We start from the raw sequence: 22,458 nt of genomic DNA, 5'->3' as shown, positions 1-22,458 counted from the left end.
CCAGTTCATCTTGCATGTGTGCCATAACTCACTTGTTTGTTTATATACATCTAAGATCATTACTGTCTCCATTTGTGAATTCTGTCTCCTGGGAACTTCCGGGTGTCTCAAACAGCTGGTCTCCATCATAGCTGTTTTCTATGCTATCTACCTTGGAAGCTTTACGTAGGCAGTACTCTCCCTAGCTCTTCCTTTTAAAAAATCAGAGTTGCATGGAAAATAAAGTCATATTAGCCTTTGTTAGGGGAACTTGATCTCCAGTGGGAAGCCTCTCATTGCTTTATTTTATGATCATCCCAAGGCCTTTTATGGACAAAACAACACACATAACTTAGCATCTTTTCAAGAATTTCCCTAGTTCTACAGCCACTCTTTGCAGGAGGAGGAGGGGCAGAAAGTGTTTTCTTTGGTGGAGGGAAGGGAATGTTCTCTCTACTTCGTTTCTAACCATCTCCAAATAAGCATCCTAGCCTACGGTTTTCTCAAGAATCTGGTCCCACACTTCACAATTCACTCAGCTGGAAGAACGTCTCTTACTTTCATGAAAACTTCCTAATCTTAGAAAATACTCTTGGGGGACAGTTACTACCACCTGGGGTAATTGGTCAATGCTCTCCAACTGCTCAACTTTCATTTTCCTTCCATTCTAGTAACACTAGAGGACATTTTTTCTTCCTGATGTAGCCTCTTAGTAGCTTGCTCTAATTCGTTATTCACTTCTATGGGAATGTCATTTATTTCAGAAGATTTTTGGACAGAGTTCTTCTTTAGAAAAAATGGAGTGCTAAATAAAAATCAAGCTTCAGTGACAAGCCCTCTTTGTTTCCCTAATGTATAAAAATTCAGAGGTGATATCTCTAGTGTACTGAACACTTGACTAAATATTAGATGTCAATTTTTTAGCTTTTTTAAAAACATACTGTAGCCTGCTTAACCTTGGGAAGTCACTTGATTTCTCTATAAGCCTGCTTTAAGACCTCTTCAATCATGGCTTTCTCCTTTCCATTGGAGGCTCTGAAAGCAGGGCTGGTTCCTATCTGGCACCAGCTATGTGAGGCTACTTAATGCAAGTATAAGTTAAAACAGAAGCAACTGTGACTCAGTGGCTAAGAGCACTGGGCCTGGAATCAGAAATTCAAATTCAAAATTCAAATTTGAAATTCAAACACTTCATAGCTATGTGACTTGGGCAAGTCACTTAAGCTCTGTATGCCAAGGAGGCATCTAGGTGTTTCAGTAGGCAGAGTGCTGGGTCCAGAGTCAAGCAGACCCAAGTTCAAATTTGCCCTTGGAAACTTCCTAATTGTGTGACCCTGGACAAGTCACTTGATCTCTGATTGCCTGACAAAAGGATCCACTGGAGAAGGTGGCAGATCACTTCAATATCCTCACCAAGAAAACCTCATGTATAGCTATGGTCTATGGCAGTAATGGGCAAACTTTTTAAAGAGGAGGCCAAAGGAAAGGAAATGCTCATCTGTCAGTCTGTTTCTAAGGCAACTCTTTCTAAGTTTCATTGTATTGTATCCTACTCATTGTATTCGTCAGATTAGGAATAATGTCGCTGGGCCAGATAGAACATTTCAGGGGGCCGTAGTTTGCCCATCACTGGTCTATGGGATCATGAAGAGTCTGACACAACTGAATAACAACAACAAGGGAAAGACAAGGATGGGGCCAGAGCAGGTACCTTGTGATGAAATTCCATTCAATTCTTTCAATAATTTTGTATTTTGCTTTTTTTAAGACAGAAATGTATGTTTACCTCTATCTCAGAAAACTACCCTTGAGAGACCCTATGGCAATGATGGCGAACCTATGGAATGCATGCCAAAGATGGCATGCAGGGTGGTGCCCCGACTTCCTGCCCCCACCCTAGAGTTCATTACTAGAAAGGCAAAGGGACTCAGGCAGAACAACTTCCCTCCCCCTCTCCATCATGCCTGATGACATTTTTCCCATCCCATGCCCCTCTGCTCAGCAGCCCAATGGGAGCACATAGGTGACAGAGCTGGAGGGAAGTGGAGCACTTGGACCACTCCCCTCCCCCTCTCTACACTAGCTGAGGACATTCCTCACTTCACCCATCCTTCCACCCAGCAGCCCAATGGGAACACTTTCTCCTTCCCTGGTGTGTGTAGGGGGGTGGCGCCCAGCACTAAGTGGGGCAGGGCGCACAGCACATAGTCTCTAAAAGATTTGCTACCACTGCCCTATGGTGTCTTGGAAAGAATACTGGCTTTGAATATGGGCTCAAATACTGGCCTCAGACCTTATGACCTTTGTTACCGTGGGCAAGTCTCTTCCCCTCCATGGGCTTCAATTTCTTCCTCTGTAAAATGAGAGTTAGAGTTCCCTTCTCCATCTGGCATTTACAGACTCACAGATCCAGAGCAAGAAGGGTCTCAGAGGCCCTCATTTTACAGAGGAGGAAACTGAGGCTCAAGGAGGGGAAGAGACTTTTCCAAAGTCACAGAGGCAGTAAATATCTGAAATACATTTGAATCCAGGTCCTCTGACTCCAAAGCCAGTGTTCACTGTTCCGATCTCTTAAACTAGCTACTCTGGACTATACACCCAAGGTATCTCCCAGCAGCTGGTGGCATGACACATTAGTAACAGGGTCAGATCTTTGAAGAGAAGAAGATACCTCTGAAAAGTTGAGTCTACAATTGCCTTACCTTCTTACCCTCTCCTCTTTTTCATCAACCTTAACGTTCATTGAAGCATTGAAATTTGATTAAGCATCTTGTCTTAGCATTGCATTTGGGAGTAAATAAATGGGTGAGCGGATGGATGGAGGGATTGATGGACATTCATTTATTAAGCTAGCTTACTTACTGGGTGCCAACCACTATGTTATTATATGTTGAAGGAACAAGATCCAAAAGGTGGACAAAACTTGTCTTTAAGGAGCTCCCAATTCTAAGTAGGGGAAACAAGATCTATAAGAGGGTGGTGGCCAGGAAGGAATGTTTTAGCTTAGATGAATCACAGAGGTGGTGAGCAGAGTCCTAGGGGACTTTGGTCCTGGAATGGGAAAAAGCAGACAAGGAAGGGATGGCACATATGTGGCAGCCACCCAAGTGGAAGGCAAGAAGAAGATAAAGGAGTAATGTCAAGTCTGGCTGGGCCATGGAAGATGCTTACCCTTTAGGGCAGTGTGGGCCCCAGAGGAGGAGTTCTGCCACTCAAAGGGTTCAGTTCCCCAGAATATAGTCTCTGGTCCAAGAAGTACAGTGACAAAACAATGGGTAAGCAAATATGGGGTAAAATGGGAATTTAATTCACCCATAAGCAAATTATTATACATTTAGGAATACAAGTAGCACTGCCCCCTCTCCTGGATTCTCCCCTCCTAGTCAGTTAAAGCCAGACACATAAAAACAGGAAAGAAGAAATAACACCTGGTTGGGTTAGCCATCCTAGGAAATGAGGTCCAACTCCTGCCTCCATGGTGAGAATGATTATTTAAGAGTAGTTTAATGTAGTTTTTACAGGAAATTCTTTAAGACTCTAAATTTCAAAGCAGGTGGCAGCCTGGACTGGTAAAGGTTGTTTCCTATGTGGAAGTTCTCTACACCAATGAAATCACATATCCAGTTCCCTCCCCAAAACATGGCTAACATATGATCTGTGGGAGGTAAAATACTCATTCAGTTTGGTGAGGAATACTGTCTTATAACCCAGATGAAAGTGATTAAGTCACAAATGAGATTTTTCATGGCTTTATAAGATAATTGGGTGGAATCCTCATTCTGCTTTGGGGACAAAGAACATTCACATCTCTACTACAAAAATGTCATCTACTCATGAGTGACTATATCAATTTGGCCTTAAATAAGGAAAGGACCTGACAACCTATAGGAATATTAATTCTTTAAAAAGGTTCATGAGCTTGCTAAGGTTTTAGGCTACATGGATCCTTGGACCACTCCTGACTGGTATTAAAAGCTCCATCTAATCCCACAGGCAGCAGTGCTGCCCCATTGGCTCCTCAGCCAAGTACATATACCAACATGCCATTAGAGGTTGACTTGGACAACAACTCTGGCCTTCAAAGCTCTTGTTTGAGGCTGCTACAGCCAGTATCTCAACCAACTGTCCTGGGAAGTCCCAGTGGAAACGACCTATCTTTTCTAAGCTCCTCCGTGGGAAGCGTGAGCACATCAGGCCAAGTAGATCTGACTCAAGGAGAGTATTGGGTAGAGAGGTTGCTGTAGGGATTTGAATTCATGAGATTTCAGCAAATTTGAGGGCCTTGAAGTTGTTTGTCTGGAACGCAAATGGATACTGGGACATCCAAGAAAGGACTAGAGGTGACCATAAACTGAAGAAACACAACCCAAGCTACAGGCATGTGGCTGGTGAACCCCAGTTGTCCTGATTTTCTCATTAACATATGCAATGATTCACAGGGGGTAGCAATGTGATGCCCATTTGGTTCTCCCTTTTGGTCCCAAATGAGAGGGGCGCAGGCACATACACACACACATGCATGCACTTCACAGTTAGGGGAAAGGATGATACCAACTTCTAACTCTTATTTTCAAATGTTCCTTGGAAGAAAATCACAATAACTATCATTTATAGTATTTTACTTAGAACGATGATCTGAGTTAAGAATAACTGATATTATTAGCTTCCTTTTAACACTATAAAACTAGGCTAACAGAAGTTAAGTACTTGATTATAGACCCCGGATTCTTTTCAGCTAAAGCACATCACCTACCTCTCAATCAGTCAACCAACAAACATTTATTAAGCACCTACTCTGTTCCAAGCCCTATGAAACGGTTCCTATCCTTGAGGAACTTACATTCTATTTGAGAAAACATGGACACAGGTAAGGAGATGAAAAGTTCTCAAAAGGATCCATGATTTCCTCCATTTGGCAATTCCTTCCACAGAGCAGATCACAGCCCATCACCCATCCAGTGAGACTTCCATCCACATTTTTGTCCCCAAAGTTAGCCATAGGTGGGGGGGGGTGTCACCCAATGTGCTTGAGTACTTTAGTCTATGAACTCCTTGGGGACAGGGACAATCTCTTGTCTTTCTTTGTATTCCCAGCCTTTAGCATCATGTCTATTACATCGTGCATGATCAATAAATGCTCATCTACTGACCACCAAGAGTTTTCCCTCATTTTCTGCTAATATTGTAAGGGTCCCAGCAGAAGACCAGAGAATGGAATTATTTGGATTGTTATGTTTTCTAAGGAATCTTAAATGATCTTGACTGTGCCCAGAGAGCTGACTCAGGAATGATAGATATTTTATTTCTATTAAAATGGAGCCCATTGTATTCTTTGCTTTCCTTGCCCAGTGTCTACCAATCCTTTCTGTGATGGATGTGTTAGTATAAGAGGCATGAGGCTTCTGCTGGTTTTCCATGCTTTGATGAGCAAGACAGGAATAAATTAAATACTAGTACCTTATGCTCAGTGAGTGGGCAGTTCAGTCCTTCTTGATAAGCTTTTGCACATTGTGTTCTAGTAGTTCAGCTACTAGAACCTTTCCCTTTGAGGTTACTCTCCATCTACTCTGTATGAATTTCATATATATCTATTTTTTGAAAATACTGTCTCCACTAAATCAATTGTACAAAAAATCAAGCCATTCCCCAGTTGATAAATGGGCAAGGAACACGAATAGGCAATTCTCAGATAAAGAAATCAAAACTATCAATAAGCACATGAGAAAGTGTTCTAAATCTCTAATAATTAGAGAAATGCAAATCAAAACAACTCTGAGGTATCACCTCACACCCAGCAGATTGGCTAAAATGACAGCAGGGGAGAGTAATGAATGTTGGAGGGGATGTGGCAAAATTGGGACATTAATGCATTGCTAGTGGAGTTGTGAATAGATCCAACCATTCTGGATGGCAATTTGGAACTATGCCTAAAGGGCTTTAAAAGACTATCTGCCTTTTGATCCAGCCATAGCACTGCTTGGTTTATACCCCAAAGAGATAATAAGGAAAAAGACTTGTACAAAAATATTTATAGCCGTGCTCTTTGTGGTTGCAAAAAATTGGAAAATGAGAGACTGTCCTTTGATTGGGGAATGGCTGAACAAATTGTGGTATCTGTTGGTGATTGAATAGTATTGTGCTTAAAGGAATAATGAGCTGGAGGAATTCCATGTGAACTGGAATGACCTCTAGGAATTGATGCAGAGTGAAAGGAGAACATTATACACAGAGGCTGATAAACTGTGGTAAAATCGAACATAATGGACTTCTCTATTAGCAGCAATGCAAGAATCCAGAGCAAGGCTGAGGAACTTATGAAAAAGAAGACTATCTACATCCAGAGGAAGAACTGGGAGGAGAAACACAGAAGAAAAACAACTGCTTGAACACATGGGCTTTTGGGAATATTATTGGGGATGAAGACACTAAACGATAACTCTAGCCCAACTATCAATAATATGGAATTAGGGCTTAATCAGTGATACATGTAAAACCCAGTGGCATTGTGCATCTGCTAAGGGGGGCGGGGAGGTTGGGTAGAGGGAAAGAACATGAAACTTGTAAATATGGGGAAATAATAAAAATTTAAAAAATAAAATAAAATAAAATACTGTCTCCACTAGTAGGATGGAAGCTCCTTAAGAGCAGACCCCACCACCACCTTCATTGTCTTTTAACTCTAATCCCTTTCACAGGGCCAGGAACATGGCAGATACCCAATTTAAGCATCAGATTCATTGAGCTAGCATGGTATGATTCTGACCCTGGAGTCAGGAGGACATGGTAGCTAGGCAGGTGACCCAGCAGAAAGAATGCAGATCCTGGATTTAGGAAAAGCCAAGTTCAAATTCAACCCCACACACTTATTGTGTGGCCCTGGGCAAGTCACTTTACCTCTCTGTGCCTCTGTTTCCTCATCAATAAAATGGGAATAATAACCGTTCCTCCCTTTGGGGATTCTTGTGAGGATCAAATGAGAAAATAAGCATGAACTGTTTCATAAACCTTAATGTGTTATAGGAATGCTAGCTGTTAGTAGCTCTCTAACCCTGGCAAGTTCTTTTATCTCATTGCCTCAGTTTCATCATCTGCAAAGTTTAATAACTGTGACACTCACCTTACAGAGTTGTGAGGAAGAAATGATGTTGTGTTTTACAGACCTAAAATTGCCATATAAATACTGATTGTTATGATCATTCCCCTCTTTTGGTTGGGAGGAAACTGAGGCTTCTTAGTATGAAGTGAATTGTCCAGGACCCAGTAGTCAATTGGTGGCAAAGCCAAAAGGCAGGCCTCTTCCCTCTTACTATCTAGCAGTAGCTGCCAATTGGACCATATAAATGAGGCATCTCTCTCTTAATTAAATATCTATGGATGTTCCCAATCTCCCTTCTCTTTCCCTGGCAGTAGGATTCCTTTCTCTTCTTTCTTTGTATCCCTCACACATTGTTCAACATATAGAAGGTGCTTAATAAATGTTTCCTGGTCCATTCATAATTGCTACTTAAACAATGCCAAGGAAAAGAAATCGAGAAAAGTAATTAACCATTTTTTTATGTCAGTAATAAACAACTGAGAACAAAGTAGGAGAAAAGGCAGCTAAACTGGGGAGAGACCTATTAAAGGGAATGCTGGATGTTTCTTGTGTGCTTAGCATGATGATAAACAGACTTGGGCATATTGGGTGTGGGAGGCGTTTAGATAGCTGAAGACCCAATATTTACGAGGGCCCTCCTCTTGCCTGGGAGGGAAAGGAGAGGGGAGCTGGCTGCTGGTGTGCCATCCTGTAGGCAAAAGAGAAAGAGGAAATTATGGGGTTCTAAGAACTGAGTGACAAGTAACTTGATTACTGCCTGGGATTTGCAGAGGTTTTCCCAGAGCTCTAATCATCATTTAGCAAATGAAGATGGGGTCACCTCCAATTTTGACTTCTCATTTGGAGCAATCCTTTCCTGTCTTATTTGTCAGTAATAATCAAAAGCCATTTCTTTCTTCCTGTCTCTTTTCCTCCCTCACTCTCGTCCTCAGGTAAGCCTCTCAACATCCCATGCAAAGCCTTCTTTGGATTCAGTGGTGAGTCAGGGCCAATGATCTACTGGATGAAAGGAGAGAAATTTATTGAAGAGCTGGCAGGCCACATCAGAGAAGGTGAAATCAGGTACCTGACTAGAATTGTTGGTGTGTCTGTGTCATGGGGACTAGTAAGGGAATGAAATTATGCCTTATCTCTGTCCTGACAGATTCTAAGGAGCTCATGGGGACCTGAGTCCCTTCCAGAGATCTCTGACACTAATCTCTTCAGGTTGGCTCATGTGCCGAAGCTATCTGTGCATGGCACCAGGGTGGGCCATCTTCTACCCAGCAGGTCACGGGCATCTCTTGGTGCCCAAATTACTGGACTCTTTCCAATGGACTCTTGACTACTTCTACAACTCTACCCAAAGGACAAGTCTTTGACCTGAGTGTTTCCCTCCACAGTGAGAAATGGAGGCGGTACCCAGTCACTTTTGAGGAGAGGCGGTCTCTGTATGCTGCCAAAAGAACTGTTTTCCCTCCAATACCCAACCATAACTTCCTTTTCTTCCCATATATCACAAAGCCAGTTTCTCTCAAGCATATCCTCTGTCTTAAAGAGTTTTTAGGCTTAGAAACAGAAAGGACCTTCAAGGACATGAACAGGCAATTTTCAGATAAAGAAATCAAAACTATCAATAAGCACATGGAAAAGTGTTCTAAATCTCTTATAGAGAAATGCAAATCAAAACAACTCTGAGGTGCCACCTCACACCTAGCAGATTGGCTAACATGACAGCAAAGGAAAGTAATAAATGTTGGAGGGGATGTGGCAAAATTGGGACATTAATGCATTGCTGGTGGAGTTGTAATGGATCCAACCATTCTGGATGGCAATTTGGAACTATGCCTAAAGGGCTTTAAAAGACTATCTGCCCTTTGAACCAGCCATACCACTGCTGAGTTTATACCCCAAAGAGATCATAAGGAAAAAGACTTGTACAAAAATATTTATAGCCGTGCTCTTTGTGGTGGCAAAAAATTGGAAAATGGGGGGATGCCCTTCGATTGGGGCATGACTGAACAAATTGTGGTATCTCTGATGACGCCAAGATGCTTATATCCTCATCAGTGATCTTCCACTGGAACCAATCAGACCTTCAAGAGATACTACTGTACTGGGTCCAAAGGCATTCTCCTGGGCTGCCTAGTTGAGAGGTCATAATATCAAAGACACAAGACCTGTTACCCAGACCCTAACCACTGCCTACCAGAATCCCTAAGCCTCCTACCTCCAATACATATGCCCTGAGGCAGAGTGCTAACATATTAGACTCCTTCCAACTCCTACGTAGAATGCTTGTCTCTACTAACAACCGAGACACTCCTTTCAACCCTGTATTCCTTCCTTCACTTGCATGAGGACATGCCCCATCAAGCTGTCCTTATTTTTGCATTTCTCAGCATAATAAGTCTCATTCCTTTGGGCCTAGTAATTGAAGCTGGTTAGGGTAAAAGTTAGGATATCAGACTGGTGAGAAGGGGATGAGCTCAAGTTCCATGTTATCATTTGAAAAGGGGAGGGGGCAGGTCTCAGCAGCATGAAGAGCTCTCTGGGTAGAAATTCCCACCACCCATACAAATCAGCACAACTTGTCAAGGAAACAATGCTGCACAAGATATAGAGAACTGGACCTGGAATCAGATAAACTCCAGTAAATCCAGTCTGCCTCAGAGACTTACTGGTTGTGTGACCCCTGACAAGTTATTAAACTTCTCTCGACCTCAATTTCCTCATCTGTAAAATAGGGATAATAATAGCACCCAGCTACCAGAATTATTATGAGGAGCAAATGGGATAATACTTGCAAATCACTTTGCAGACCTTAAAATGCTATGTAAATATGCTCTACTACTGCTGCTGCTATTACTATGAGGAAGAGGAAGATATCATTGAAGGCTGAAGGAGGTGGGTCACCTCCAAGGGCTTGAGAGATATGTAGAATTTGAATAGACAAAAGGGTAAGAGGAAGGCATTCCTAGTTGGGGGTGGGTGGGAGGGTGTTGGCATGAGCAAAATAACCTGATCTGGTAGAGAGAGCATTAAATGAGAAGGCCAATGTGGGGAATTTCATCCAAATAATCCTAAGAGCTATGGAAGGTTTTTGACCAGTAGAGTGAGATAACAAAAGCAGTGTCTTAGGGCGAGTCATCCTATGGTCAAATAAAGAATGGCTTGGACCACAGAGGTCTTCCAAGGCTTAAGGACTGAAATATTGCAATAATCTATGAATGGGCTGATCAAGTCCTAAAATAAGATGTTGGGAGAAGGAATGGTAGAAACAAGCATTCATTACATGCCAGGCACTGTGCTAAGTGCTTTACAAATCTTGTCTCATCTTGATCCTCCACAACAACCCTGAGAGGGAAGTATTATTATATCAGTTTTATGGGTGAGCAAACTAAGACTCAGAGTGATTAAGAGACAGCTAGCAAGTGCCTGAGACCAGATTTAAATTTGGGTCTTGCCAACTCTAGGCTGTGCCCACTGCACTCACTTCAATGGAGTGATTAAGAAAGCTAAAAATGTATAGCCTATAAGCTGGTAATTTATAGCCTATAAGGGGTGAAGGAGAGGGATAAGTCGGGGGTAATTCTGAAGTCATGAACCTAAGTCATTGGTAGAATGACAATTATCTAGGCCAGCAATAGCAAACCTTTTAGAGGCCAAGTGCCCAAACTATACTCCTCACACCACATGTGAGCCCTTGCCTTAAACCAGACAGGGGAGGGAGGAAGTGCTCCCATTAGACTGCTGGGCAGAGGAGCAGATGATGGAGAAATGTCTTCAGGTGTGATGGAAAGAGGGAGGGGAATAGACCCCTCCAGCATAGTCTGGCACATGTGCCATGAGTTTGCCAATGTGGCTCTAGGAGAGTTGGGATGGAAAACTGTTTTGGGAAGAAGAGAAGTCTGGTTTTATCTCTTGTTGAATTTCATGACCAAGCAGACAACTGGCAACCTAGGACTAATGAAGTCTACAAGACAGAGTAGAGCAGAAGACTGAGAAGGGGCTAAAAGAAAGCCAAAAAAAAAAGAAATGAATGACAGGAACAAAGAAAGAACTGTCATACAGGACAAGCAAAATATTGTAGCATCAAAGAATACACAGAAGGAAAAAAGTTTAAGGAGTGTTAAATACTGCAGCGATGTCAAGGAGATTGAGGGCTGAGAAAATGCTATAGAGATAATCAGGAAAGGGAAGCTTCTCACAAAACCATTAAGTTAGCAGTGACCACATCCATCAACCTTTACTCATGGAGCTTTCCTTTTTTTACCTTGTTAATGCTTTAAAGGACATTTCTAAATTTCATAGTACGAACCAGGAAAGGCTATATGGAATGATTCCTTGGTCAATGGCCAATCACTTATAGACCAGACCCTGGCCAACAATCTAACAGATGGAGATGTGAGAAATGGAGCAAAGACTGTGACCCCAGCTACGCTATTAGAAAGGTGCCACAAAATTTTGGCCCTAGTACCATCTTTGTCCATAAGAAGGGACACCCTCCATATTCCAGTTTAATTGGGCATAGAACCTGAGGCAATTTATTCATTTTGCTGTCATGTCTTAGAATTCAAACCTTTGTACTTGGATGGCCAAATATGCTAATAACAGAATAATTTTTCATCACCAAATCTCATCTCTCTCAATTTCCTCTCCCGAGGCTAATATGAATTGGTTTATTTTTTGTCCTTTTAAAAAATATCACAACCTATTCTCTTTCTATCTATGGTCTTTATTAAGCCAATGACACATTAGCAGACCTTCATGCCAGCTGATCTTTCTCGTTGGATAAATGTTCTTGGGTATTTGGGACATTAGTGAAACAATAGAAAAAGGCACATGGGGCTACTTGACATTCTGGGCTGTGAGATCATTGACTAGGAGCAGTCAATAGTCTCATCTTGGTAAACTCTTTTAAATAGGAAGGGGGAAAATGATCACGATTGTGATTCTAGGTTGCCAAGGATCTTTTCTAGGTCTCTGGAAAGCCAACGGAGTAGGATAACATGCCAACCCAATGTCCAAAGGCTCCTAGAAATACTCTACCCAAAGTATAGGTCTCAGAACCAAAAGAAATCAGAGGTGTATGGGATCCTTCCCTTCACTGGTTGAAGGCAGGCTATCTATCATAGGACCAAATTTAGAGCTCAAAAGGACCTAGGAGACTACTAAGTACAATCTCCTCATTCTACATATGAGGAAACTGAGGCCCAGAATGGCTCATTGACTTGTCCTAAGATATACATCTAGTAAGTCTATGAGGCAGGATTAAGACCCAGGATCTCTTGATTCCACTATACTATATTGCCTCCTAAGTTCAACCCAGCAGGCTTCTACTTTCTCAAGTAACAGAAGGTATTGCCACTTTTTTTAGTTCTATATTTCTCCTCAGAAAAACATGGCTTTCAGCCTAGTTTGCCTGGGGAAAGAAGGCTTGAGTGGAGAAGGTAACAGTCTGCAGACAGTACTCCCTCCCTATTCAGTTGTTATCTTACAGTTCACCCAGCAAATAGGCTGAGAGTATGCCAGGCTTTGGGAACTCTCATGTGATGTCAATATGCCTCTCATTGGTCACTATGCCCTCTGCTACATCCTGAACACACACTGTAGTGCCAAAGCTCACAAGCTCTGGGTTAGCATCTTAACATTTCAAGCAGAAAATGATGTATCCTTTCTACACAACTCCAAACGGAAAAGAAGGGATTGTGGGACTGGGCTACTGGACTGTACAGTTTCATCAGAACCTTCCCAGTCATTGACCCTGGCTACATTCACTGAGGATTAGAGATTAAAACTTGAAGAGACTGTTGAAGCCATCTAGTCTAACCTCCTCATTTTACAGAGGGGCAAACTGAGGCATAGAGAAATGAAGCGATTTGTCCCAGGGCACACATAGGATTATAGATCTGATCTGTAAAGGCCTTCGGTGGTCATCTAGTCCAAACCCCTACATTTTACAGATGAGGAAACTGAGGCCAGGAGAGGTAAAATCACTTGACCCAGATCATACAGGTAGTGAGAGGCAAAGTCATGAATTGATTTCAAGTCCCAAGTTCACCACTTTTTCCCCATGCCACAAAAGCTGTTTGCCCAAGACCCTCCTAGTTCCCTTTTAGGGCTTTGAGGATTGAGTTTGGCCTCTTACTTTAGAGGCTGTGAATAGGACATCAAGTTGTGCTCACTGGCTTCCCTGAGCCCATTAGCATCCATCTGTTGAGGCCAGAAAGTTAAACTGCTATTTGGCAAGGACTCAGTGGGCGTACTGGCAGGCAGAGAGGGCACTCACTCCTATAGTATATGTGCCAGAGCTTAACAGGAGCAATTTGGTGGAGCCAAGGAGGGCACATCTCAAAGCCAGGGAGTGCCCTTGATGAAGGCTCCCAAAGCCCAGGATGAGGATCCCAAGGCTACTCCTTGGCCACAGCTTCCTTTTCACTCATCTTACCAGTGGCTGGAAGTTGGGGGGGGGGCTGAGCCTATGTGAGTACTCTGTAGTGCTAATAAAATTGTCCTGGAAAGTAAACCAGTCCTCCGAAAGAATATGAAATAATATTAGGCCTTGAGCCTGCCTCCAGGGTTGAATTGCACCTGATTGTCAAAGGAGGCCAGTAAATAAAAAATGTCACAGCATCTACTTGGCCAGGCAGAGACATTTTTTTTATTCTCAGTCTCCCTCTACAAATCACTCTATCAGTAGGGCAGGCTGGCTTCCTGATGCCAGACCGGAACAGAGCAAAACCATTAGCATGCTTAGAGAGGGGAGGTCCCAGGTTCCAATCTGGCCTCAGATACTTCCCAGCTATGTGACCCTGGGCAAGTCACTTAACCCCCATTGCCTAACCCTTATCACTCTTCTGCTTGTAACCAAATACTTAATATCAATTCTAAGACAGAAGTAAATAAATTAATGAATCAATGAATGATGACTTCTTGCCTTCCCTTCCCTTCCCTTTCCTTCCTCCTCCTGTCTAGGACCATTTTCATCATTATCCATCTTGTAAGGTCAGCTACTAAAGGGCAAGGACATATCTAATACATCTATGTGGTTGTTACTGCCATAATCCTGTCACCACCACTTCTTACTCCCATTCTCTTGCTCCCACAGAAACCAGAAAGGAGGGATGGCCTCATCTCTCAGATAGTTTGGTACCTGAGCTAGGATTCCTCCATCTCCAGAGCTTCCATTTCCCAGTTCACAGTCCTTCCCATTATCCCCTGCTGCCTTCTTTTGCTTACTTCCACTTTTTGAAATAAATCCAATAAAATCAGCAGTAAAAGCAAACTTCCAAGGGATTTCTTGGGTTCCATCTTTCATTCCTTCTAGAAGTCCCAGACATTTATTGATCCCTGGGAGAAACAATGTTTCTAGTCCAAGGGTCCCCCTTGGACTTCTAGTCCAAGCCTCACATTATGCACAGGGAGAAAAATGGAGCCCCAGTGAAAGGAAATGATTTGTCCAAGGTCATACAGTAAATGGATAGCAGAGCCAGGCCTGAACCTTAGGTCTCCTGACTTCAATCCCAGATACTTTTCATTAAATTCGAGCTCCTGAATTCACTTCTCTTCATTAATTAGGCTGTTAACTAAGGGAGAAACAGGGGCTCAGACACTAGAATCAGTTTCAACAACTAGAGAAAACAGAAGGAATTTTCTTTGTAATGAAACAGGGTCTTCCATTCCTCGGAAGGGCCCAGTACCCCCAGCATTTGTATTCCCTCATGCCCAGAAGGCTCCTTCCTCACTTAGCCCTCCTCAGCACTATTTGCTTCAGGTTCTAAGTCTCTGGGAGCCCATTTGGGTAACTGCTGGTGTGGTGCTTGGCACGCAGAGATAGGGCTTTTTGATGACACCAACAATGGTGGATGTTGCTTAGTGGACATTGCTCAGGCATTAGAGAGAGAGCTGGGGCTGTCAGAGACCCACACTGGAATTGCTCAGCTTGGTAAACCAGACCTCCTAGCAATCCCAGAGCACCTTCGCAAGCTCCTGAGGAGGCAGTTAGTCAGGTACCTCCAGCACGCCTTGAAAGCAGATGGGAATTGTCCGCTCCATGAAACATTTTCTTTTTCACTCTCTACTTGCATGGCTACAGCTAAATAGCATAAAGTGCTCATTCAAAGGGATGGGAAAATACGTTGGGACAGAAAATTGGCTTGATGAGCACAGCGCTAAGCCCAGTATAGATTTTCATTAATTAGAATGGCCTTGTGCCATAGCCTGGATGACAGTTAAAGGATGGAAGTTATAGTGAATAAAATGGCCATTTCCAAAGTGGGAAGCTCTGAGTTCAAGTTCAGCCTCTGAGACAGACTGTCTGGGTGATGTGAAAAGGGAATTACCCTCCCATTGTTTTCTTTGATGTAATCAATCAGGAACTTGAAGATCCTTTACCATTGATGTGCAAGTACAGACACACCCTCAGAGACAGGAAATTGATCCCACAGGCACTGCCCCCCTGGGTGGTACCAGGCAAATTAAGGAACTATGATTGGTTCCTGAGATGTGACATGGGAGAGCTAGTGGGAGGAGAAAACTTATAAAGGCTTATAAAGGCGTGACCAGAGGTCTAGAGAGACATTTTTGAGTTGGTGACACTCTTGCTAGAGATGCTCCTATGCTGGTGACTCTTGCTGAAGAGATTCTTGTATACTTCTGACTGGAGATTGGACCTGAAGGAGCCTTTGTTGGTAATGAGCTTCATTCCATTAGCACAGCAATTAGGGTATTTAGCTAAACTGCTTTCCACCTCTTTCCTACATTTCCCTTTCTTTATTATCACTACTTTCAAATAATAAAGCTACTAGCAGCCTCATAATTTAATTTTAATTATTACAATTTGATGACCTTTTTTAACTATTACAGTGACCCTGGGCACACTTAACCTGGGCACTAAACCTCTTAACTTCTTAGGGCTCCAGGCCACCCCAAAAGTAGAGATTGAAATGAAGTTCCAAAGGGACTTTCCTTATTCAAGAGTTCCTTATATTAATGATAAAACAGGGCTAGAGATTGCATAGATGAAGTTTTGTACCTATGTGTATATTGGTGTGTCTGTGCATGTGTCAATATATAATTACACATAATAAACATTTATTAAATATGCACATACACATTCTCTCATCCGTGGGTATAATTATCCCTTACTAAGAATGACTTTTCTTATCTAATTTAATGATTTTCATTTATCTTAATTAAATAGCATTCAGTGGTATACCAGACTTATTGTAGACATTAGTCCTCAGAGTGAAATCACCAGTAACTGACATTATAAATGCCACCCTACTGCTTCTCAGGATCCTCTGTGTTCCTCAAGTTGGTTCTCCCAATTCCTCTTTGAGGCTTTGTTCATTCCAATATACTCCTCACCACCTCCCAACACCTCACCTGGCCTTGGCCTTTGTCTATCTACATCCACCCATATTTGTTCAAGGTATGCTTCCAGCCTCCTCCCCCTTTCCTTCATCAAGCTCCCATTCCAATACTGTCCAGTCTAAAATTGGTTCCATACTATCTATATTACTCTCGAAATTTTCAATATACATTCAATCTGGCCCCCTGGCCGGGCTATAAACCTCTCGGGGCAGTGGCTGGCCACACAATAGGGGGTATTTGTCTATCTCTCTCTTAATATATATGCATATATATATATACATCTATATAATTATAAATATTTTGATTGGCTGATATTTACTTGCCAGGCAGTTGCCTGACTCTTCTGAAGAGTGATTTACAACCAGAAAAGGCCACCTTACTATTTACTCCCAGAGAAGTAAGTAATTCCCTCCCTCCAAATTTTCCATAGCTGATTATTAATACACATCATCTATATTAATAGATGATCCAAGGGCAATTTTTCAAATCCTCTCCCCAGATTCTCTCAGCAGCCTCTGAAGATCTATTTTGGAAACGGCCTTAGACACGAAGAATGAAAGCCTGTGTATGGGGGACAGGCCACGGCCTTGTGTCTCTGTGCCTGGCGAAGGCAGAGGCCACCCTAGGAGTGAAGCATCCAGTCTAACTGGGTTTGTGGGGTCTGAGGAGCTCCAGTGAATAAACACTGCTATTCCTGAGAGGGATGCCCAAGGGGTGGATGGAGCTGCCCAGGAAGGAGGCCACAGAGGAGCAATGGGGAAGGGGGAGGAAATAGCAACTAGGGTACAGATGGGAACTTTTATCAGGAGAAAGTTCTAGTTGTTCCTTGGACAGAATTGGGGGATGGGGAAAAATCTCTCCAGAGCTGATCAGAAAGCAGAGAACTCCATGAATGTGGGAGGCAAGATGAGAAAGCAAGCTTCCTTGGGGAATGGGCAACTTGTGATTTTCCATAATATTAGAAGGAACCAGAGGCAGCTAATACTAAATTTTTTTCTGTTTGACTTTTAAATCCCCTGTTAATGTTTTATGTGTCCTGGATCCCTTTGACAGTCTAGTGAAGCCTATAGACCAGTGATGGCAAACATTTTAGAAACCAAGTGCCCAAACTGCTGCATGTGAGCTCACTGCCTTACCCCAAACGGGAAGGAGGAAGCATTCCCATTGGCTCTGCTGGGTAGAGGAGTGTGTCATGTGAGAAATATCCTCAGGTACATGTGGAGAGGGGGAAGGAAGCAGCTCCCCCTAGCACATATGCCATAGGTTTACCAACATGGCTATAGACCTTTTCAGAATTGTGTTTTTAAATGTATAAGATAAAACACATGAAATTACCCCAAAATCCAATTATATTTAAATAGTTATCAAAATAGTGCTTAAAGTGCATGGACCCCAGGATAAGAAACTCTGCTTTAGGAGGTAGCTGTGTCCCTAATTGCACTGTGGGTGCTTGGCTCAGATGGGCATCTCCCACAACCTGGCAGTTCATAACAAAGTGAAAAACTAAGACAAGGTAGAGCCATCTGTTTTCTACATCTTACCCTCCCACATTGGGGACCATCCAATACAAAGGGCTCACTATAATGGATCTGTCCTCTGGAAGTTTTCTTGAAGCTAGAAGGGCAACTAAGTATTGGGATTGCCAAAGGCTTCCTTGCTAAAATGGGACTGGACCCCTTGAGGAGAGAAGAACGGAGCAGGTCTGAGAAAATGCCCTGGAAGACAAAATTGCTGAATTATCTGTCGACAGATAATCAAGGGATGACTAAGTTATCTCCCCAGATCCTCACAGCAGCCTTTGGGTCAGTAAGGGAGCTATTATTTTCCTCAATTTATAGAGGCACAGCTGTGGTGAGTAATCTGCCAAAATCACATTCCTTGTAAATGATTCAACCAAGACTAGAACTCGGGTCTTTCTTAACCTGGGGTCCTTTTCACAAATAGTAATTTTTGTTTCTACAGTACTTTTGCCAAAGTAGTCTTCTGAGACTGGTGCTACAGGTTTTTGTGTGGGGTTTTTGGATCAATCTCATCAATCCTATGATTTCACTGATGTAGGGAACTCCCAGGTAAGGAAAGCCCCTTCACTGAAATCAATCAACACTTGACTTACACTTTTATTGGTCAAATATTATGATCCCTGTGTTCCAGGGAGGGAGCTGCCCCCAGAGAGATAAAACTTGGCCAGGACCACAAAACCAGTCATCACCAGAGGTAGGATTTGAACCTAGATCTTACTCTACTATATCATGCTGCCTCTGACTAGGCTTGACCTCATGCTAACCAACATTGAGTGACAAAAGCATCCTCAGAAGCCATCTCTGGGTATATAACAGAAAACAGGAATTTTCACCTCTCTTGTTCAGCTAAAATATGAAGGTTTGATGAATGAAACACTTGAGTTCATTAAATAAAAGTTCCAAATTCACAGGTGAAGCTAAACCTAAACAAAATGGTGAAACAGGAGAGGTTCCCATTCCCATATCCTGCCTGTCTCTTTACTCCACCCAAAGTCTGCCCCCAGATATCCAGTGACCTCATGCTGCCTTATGACTCCCCACCCCTACCTCCCATGGCACCCTGCTCTCTCTGGGCAACACTGTCATGCTCCTGCTTTCCTCCATCTCATAGATCTAGAGCTGCAAGAAGAGGAAACAGAAGCCCACAAAGGATCCTAGACCTAGAACTGGAGGTCAGGGGCTGTCTAACCCAACCCATCATTTTAGAGAGGGGGAAACAGAGGCCCTGGGAAGTTAAGTGATTTGTCTAAGGTCCCAAAGGTAGGAAACATCAGAAGCAGGATTTCAATAGAGACTTCCTGCTCTTACTGCCTTTCAAGAGCTGCTAAAGCCATTCATGCTAAGTGGCTAAATTGATACCAGATTCCTGTCTCCCAGCAGTATTTGCTTTATAACAAAAGATTCCTGGAGCCCAGGCACATTAACTTGAGGAAATAAGTTAAATAGAGGAAAATTAGGGAAATTCAGTTGGGATGATTCTTAGAGGCAAGTGTTATGTACCTCAATCCCATGTGGTTGGTCCTGTCTCTGGCAGTCTTTCCCAATATTTCCAAAGTACCATGGTAGGATGATAGAATCAGAGATTTAGAGCTAGGAGGGACTTCAGAGGCCATCTAGTCCAACCGATTTCACAGAAGAGGAAACTGAGGCCCAGGAACAGGAAGGGACTTGCCCAATGCCACACATAGAATCCTAGGTCTAGAGCTAGAAGGGACCTCAGAGACCATCTAGTCCAACTTTTTCATTTTACCCAGCAAGAAACAGGGGCAGGGTAGGAAAAATGACTCGCTCAGAAACACACAAGGTACTAGATTTCAAGCTGGGACATAAGGTCACAGAAGTAAGAATTCTAACCCAGGTCTTTTGACTTTAAATCCAACACCTTTTCCACTGTACCAAAGAAGCTTGGCTTAAAATGCTGGGCCCAGGCTTTTGTGCTTCTTTCCACTCCATTTGGCACCAACCCTGTTGCTATGTGAATTCCTCACTTCCTTCCTTTCCAAATTGATCTTCAGGACAAGAGGGCCTTGCCATGTTTTCCAGGAGAAGCCCCAATTCCCATTCCAAACAAGTCTATAGGTGGTCCCCTGGGAATGTATATGTGCTATCTGTGTAGGTAACAACTTGTATCTTTGTAAGGCCAGGCTTATGACCCTAACAAATGCATTCAGCCAAGAATTCCATCTTTGTTTTAGACTTCTCAAAGAGCATCTCGGAGAAAAGGAGGTGGAATTAATCCTGACCTTCGATGCCGTGGTTGAGGCAGATCTGGCTAATTACACCTGCCATGTGGAAAACAGAAATGGACGAAAATATGCGAGCATTCTGTTACGTAAAAAAGGTATTTATTTTTAGAATCGCATTTACACATCTACCAAGTTAAAGCTAAGGGAAAATTGAGCCTTGGCCCAGTACATTGGGAAGCACAGACTGTCTCATTTTTTTGTCAGCAGAGAAGCTGGTACACACAGTAGGTACATGAGATGTGTTTGGGGGCTATTAGGGGACTTCCGGTTAAGATGGTGGCAGAGTAAGGAGCAGCTGCTCGATCTCTCCTAACTGAAGCATATAGGACACCTCAAGGGGACATAAAAACGAACCCAGATGAACGAAGGAACCCCACAACAGGGCGCAGCATTGAAGGTACGCAGAATTGGGCCATTTCCACACTATAAAGGGGTGAAACAGCTCTCACTAAAACACGAGAGGAAGAAGCCCCTCCACCCCCACCCCCCACACCACGCACAGTGCCAAGGCCAACGCACAAGAGTGAAAACAGGATTGGGGCAACCAGTAAATCACTAGCAGCCCCAGGGCTTGAACCTGAGAGCTGCAAGACATGGGACCCCAAGTGGCTGGGGGGCGCACACGGACTTTCCGGAGCGTCTGCGTGGGTGAAGGCAGTGCCCTAGGCGTGAATAAAGATCTCCAGCATGCAGGCTGGGACCTCGAGTGAGGACCTGGTAAAGACGGTAGTGCGGCTGTGGAAGCAGCCCCTGAGACTGCTAAAGGAGCTTCGGGCAGAGAGGCAGACCGGGGACTACCAGGAGGCCTGACCACGTGGACAAGGAAACCGGAGCTCTCGGGAACTTAGAAAGTGCAGGCAGACCCTGAGTGTGAAGGTAAAGCTGAAAAGGGGCAGGGCTAACAATGGCAAGCCGAGAACCCCAGAAGAAAAAGATTATCAAGAAAAACTCTGGAACACTCGACAACTTTTACACAGAGAAAATTCAGACAACAGAGGAAGACAAACAAGTATCCAAACCTTCCCAAAACAATGAAAACTGGTCACAAGCTATAGAAGAGTTCAAAAATGAGATGTTGAGGAAGATGGAAGAGATCTGGCAAGAAAATAACAGCTTAAAAGGCAGAATTTCACAATTGGAAAGTGAGGCAAGTCAACTGAAAACCAGAAATGACCAGACTGAAAAGGAAAACCAAAAGATTATAAACGAAAACCAGTCCCTAAAGGCTAGAATTGAGCAATTAGAAGCCAATGACCTCTCAAAACAACAAGAACAAATAAAACAAAGTCAAAAGACTGATAAAATAGAAGGAAACATGAAATATCTCAATGAGAAAGTGACAGACCAAGAAAACCAGTCTAGAAGAGACAATTTGAGAATCATTGGTCTTCCAGAAAAAGTAGAAATTAATAGAAAGTTGGACTCCATACTTAAAGAAATTATTCAGCAAAATTGCCCTGAAGTCCTACAACAAGAGGGCAATATAGACATTGAAAGGATCCATAGATCACCCTCTACACTGGACCCAGAAAAGACAACACCTAGGAATATAATAGCCAAATTCAAGAGCTTTCAAGTAAAAGAAAAAAATCTTACAAGAAGCCAGAAAGAGACAATTCAAATGTCAAGGAGCAACAATCAGGATAACACAGGATCTGGTGGCCTCCATGCTAAAACATCCCAAGGCTTGGAATACGATATTCAGAAAGGCAAGAGAGCTGGGCCTGCAACCACAGATCAACTACCCATCAAAATTGACTATATATTTCCAGGGGAAAGTATGGGCATTCAACAAAATTGAAGATTTCCAAGTTTTTGCACAAAAGAGACCAGGACTAAATGGAAAGTTTGATACCCAACCACAAAAATCAAGAGAAACATGAAAAGGTAAATAAGAAACAGAGGGAAAAGAAAGAAAACTCATAATTTTTAAAGTTGCCTTTTTAAGGGCCTCAGTAAGATCTAATTATCTGTATTACTATGTGGAGAAATGCTATGTATAATTCTCTGTAGTGAACTCTATTCACTATTATAATATTCACTATTATAGCAACCAGAAGAATAATTCATAGGGAGAGGATAGGATACTAAATGGTCTAAGATGACATGGGGGGTGGGAAAGAGGGGGGAATAGTAGGGGACACCAAGAAAAATCTGAGTAAATAAGAAAAATAGGATATTCTATTATACACAAAGAGGGCATGGGAAGGGGAGGGGATAAATACTATTATAAGAAGGAGAGGAAGAGAGCATTAAGAGG

The 22,458-nt window shown here is 42.8% G+C and overlaps 1 protein-coding gene across 1 annotated transcript in view; it reads left to right on the top strand.

Annotated features, from left to right (window-relative positions):
• The window catches only part of IL1RAPL2 (interleukin 1 receptor accessory protein like 2), a 550,737-nt gene that overhangs the window by 494,133 nt on the left and 34,146 nt on the right, over nt 1-22,458 (top strand). Inside the window, exons 6-7 of the mRNA XM_044682654.1 lie at nt 8,008-8,137; nt 20,148-20,293. Of these exons, the coding sequence (XP_044538589.1) occupies nt 8,008-8,137; nt 20,148-20,293 (276 nt within the window). The remainder of the gene's footprint in view (nt 1-8,007; nt 8,138-20,147; nt 20,294-22,458) is intronic.

Source organism: Gracilinanus agilis, chromosome X, assembly GCF_016433145.1.
Source record: "Gracilinanus agilis isolate LMUSP501 chromosome X, AgileGrace, whole genome shotgun sequence".
Classification (NCBI taxonomy): domain Eukaryota; kingdom Metazoa; phylum Chordata; class Mammalia; order Didelphimorphia; family Didelphidae; genus Gracilinanus; species Gracilinanus agilis.
This window is presented reverse-complemented; position numbering and strand designations above follow the sequence as displayed.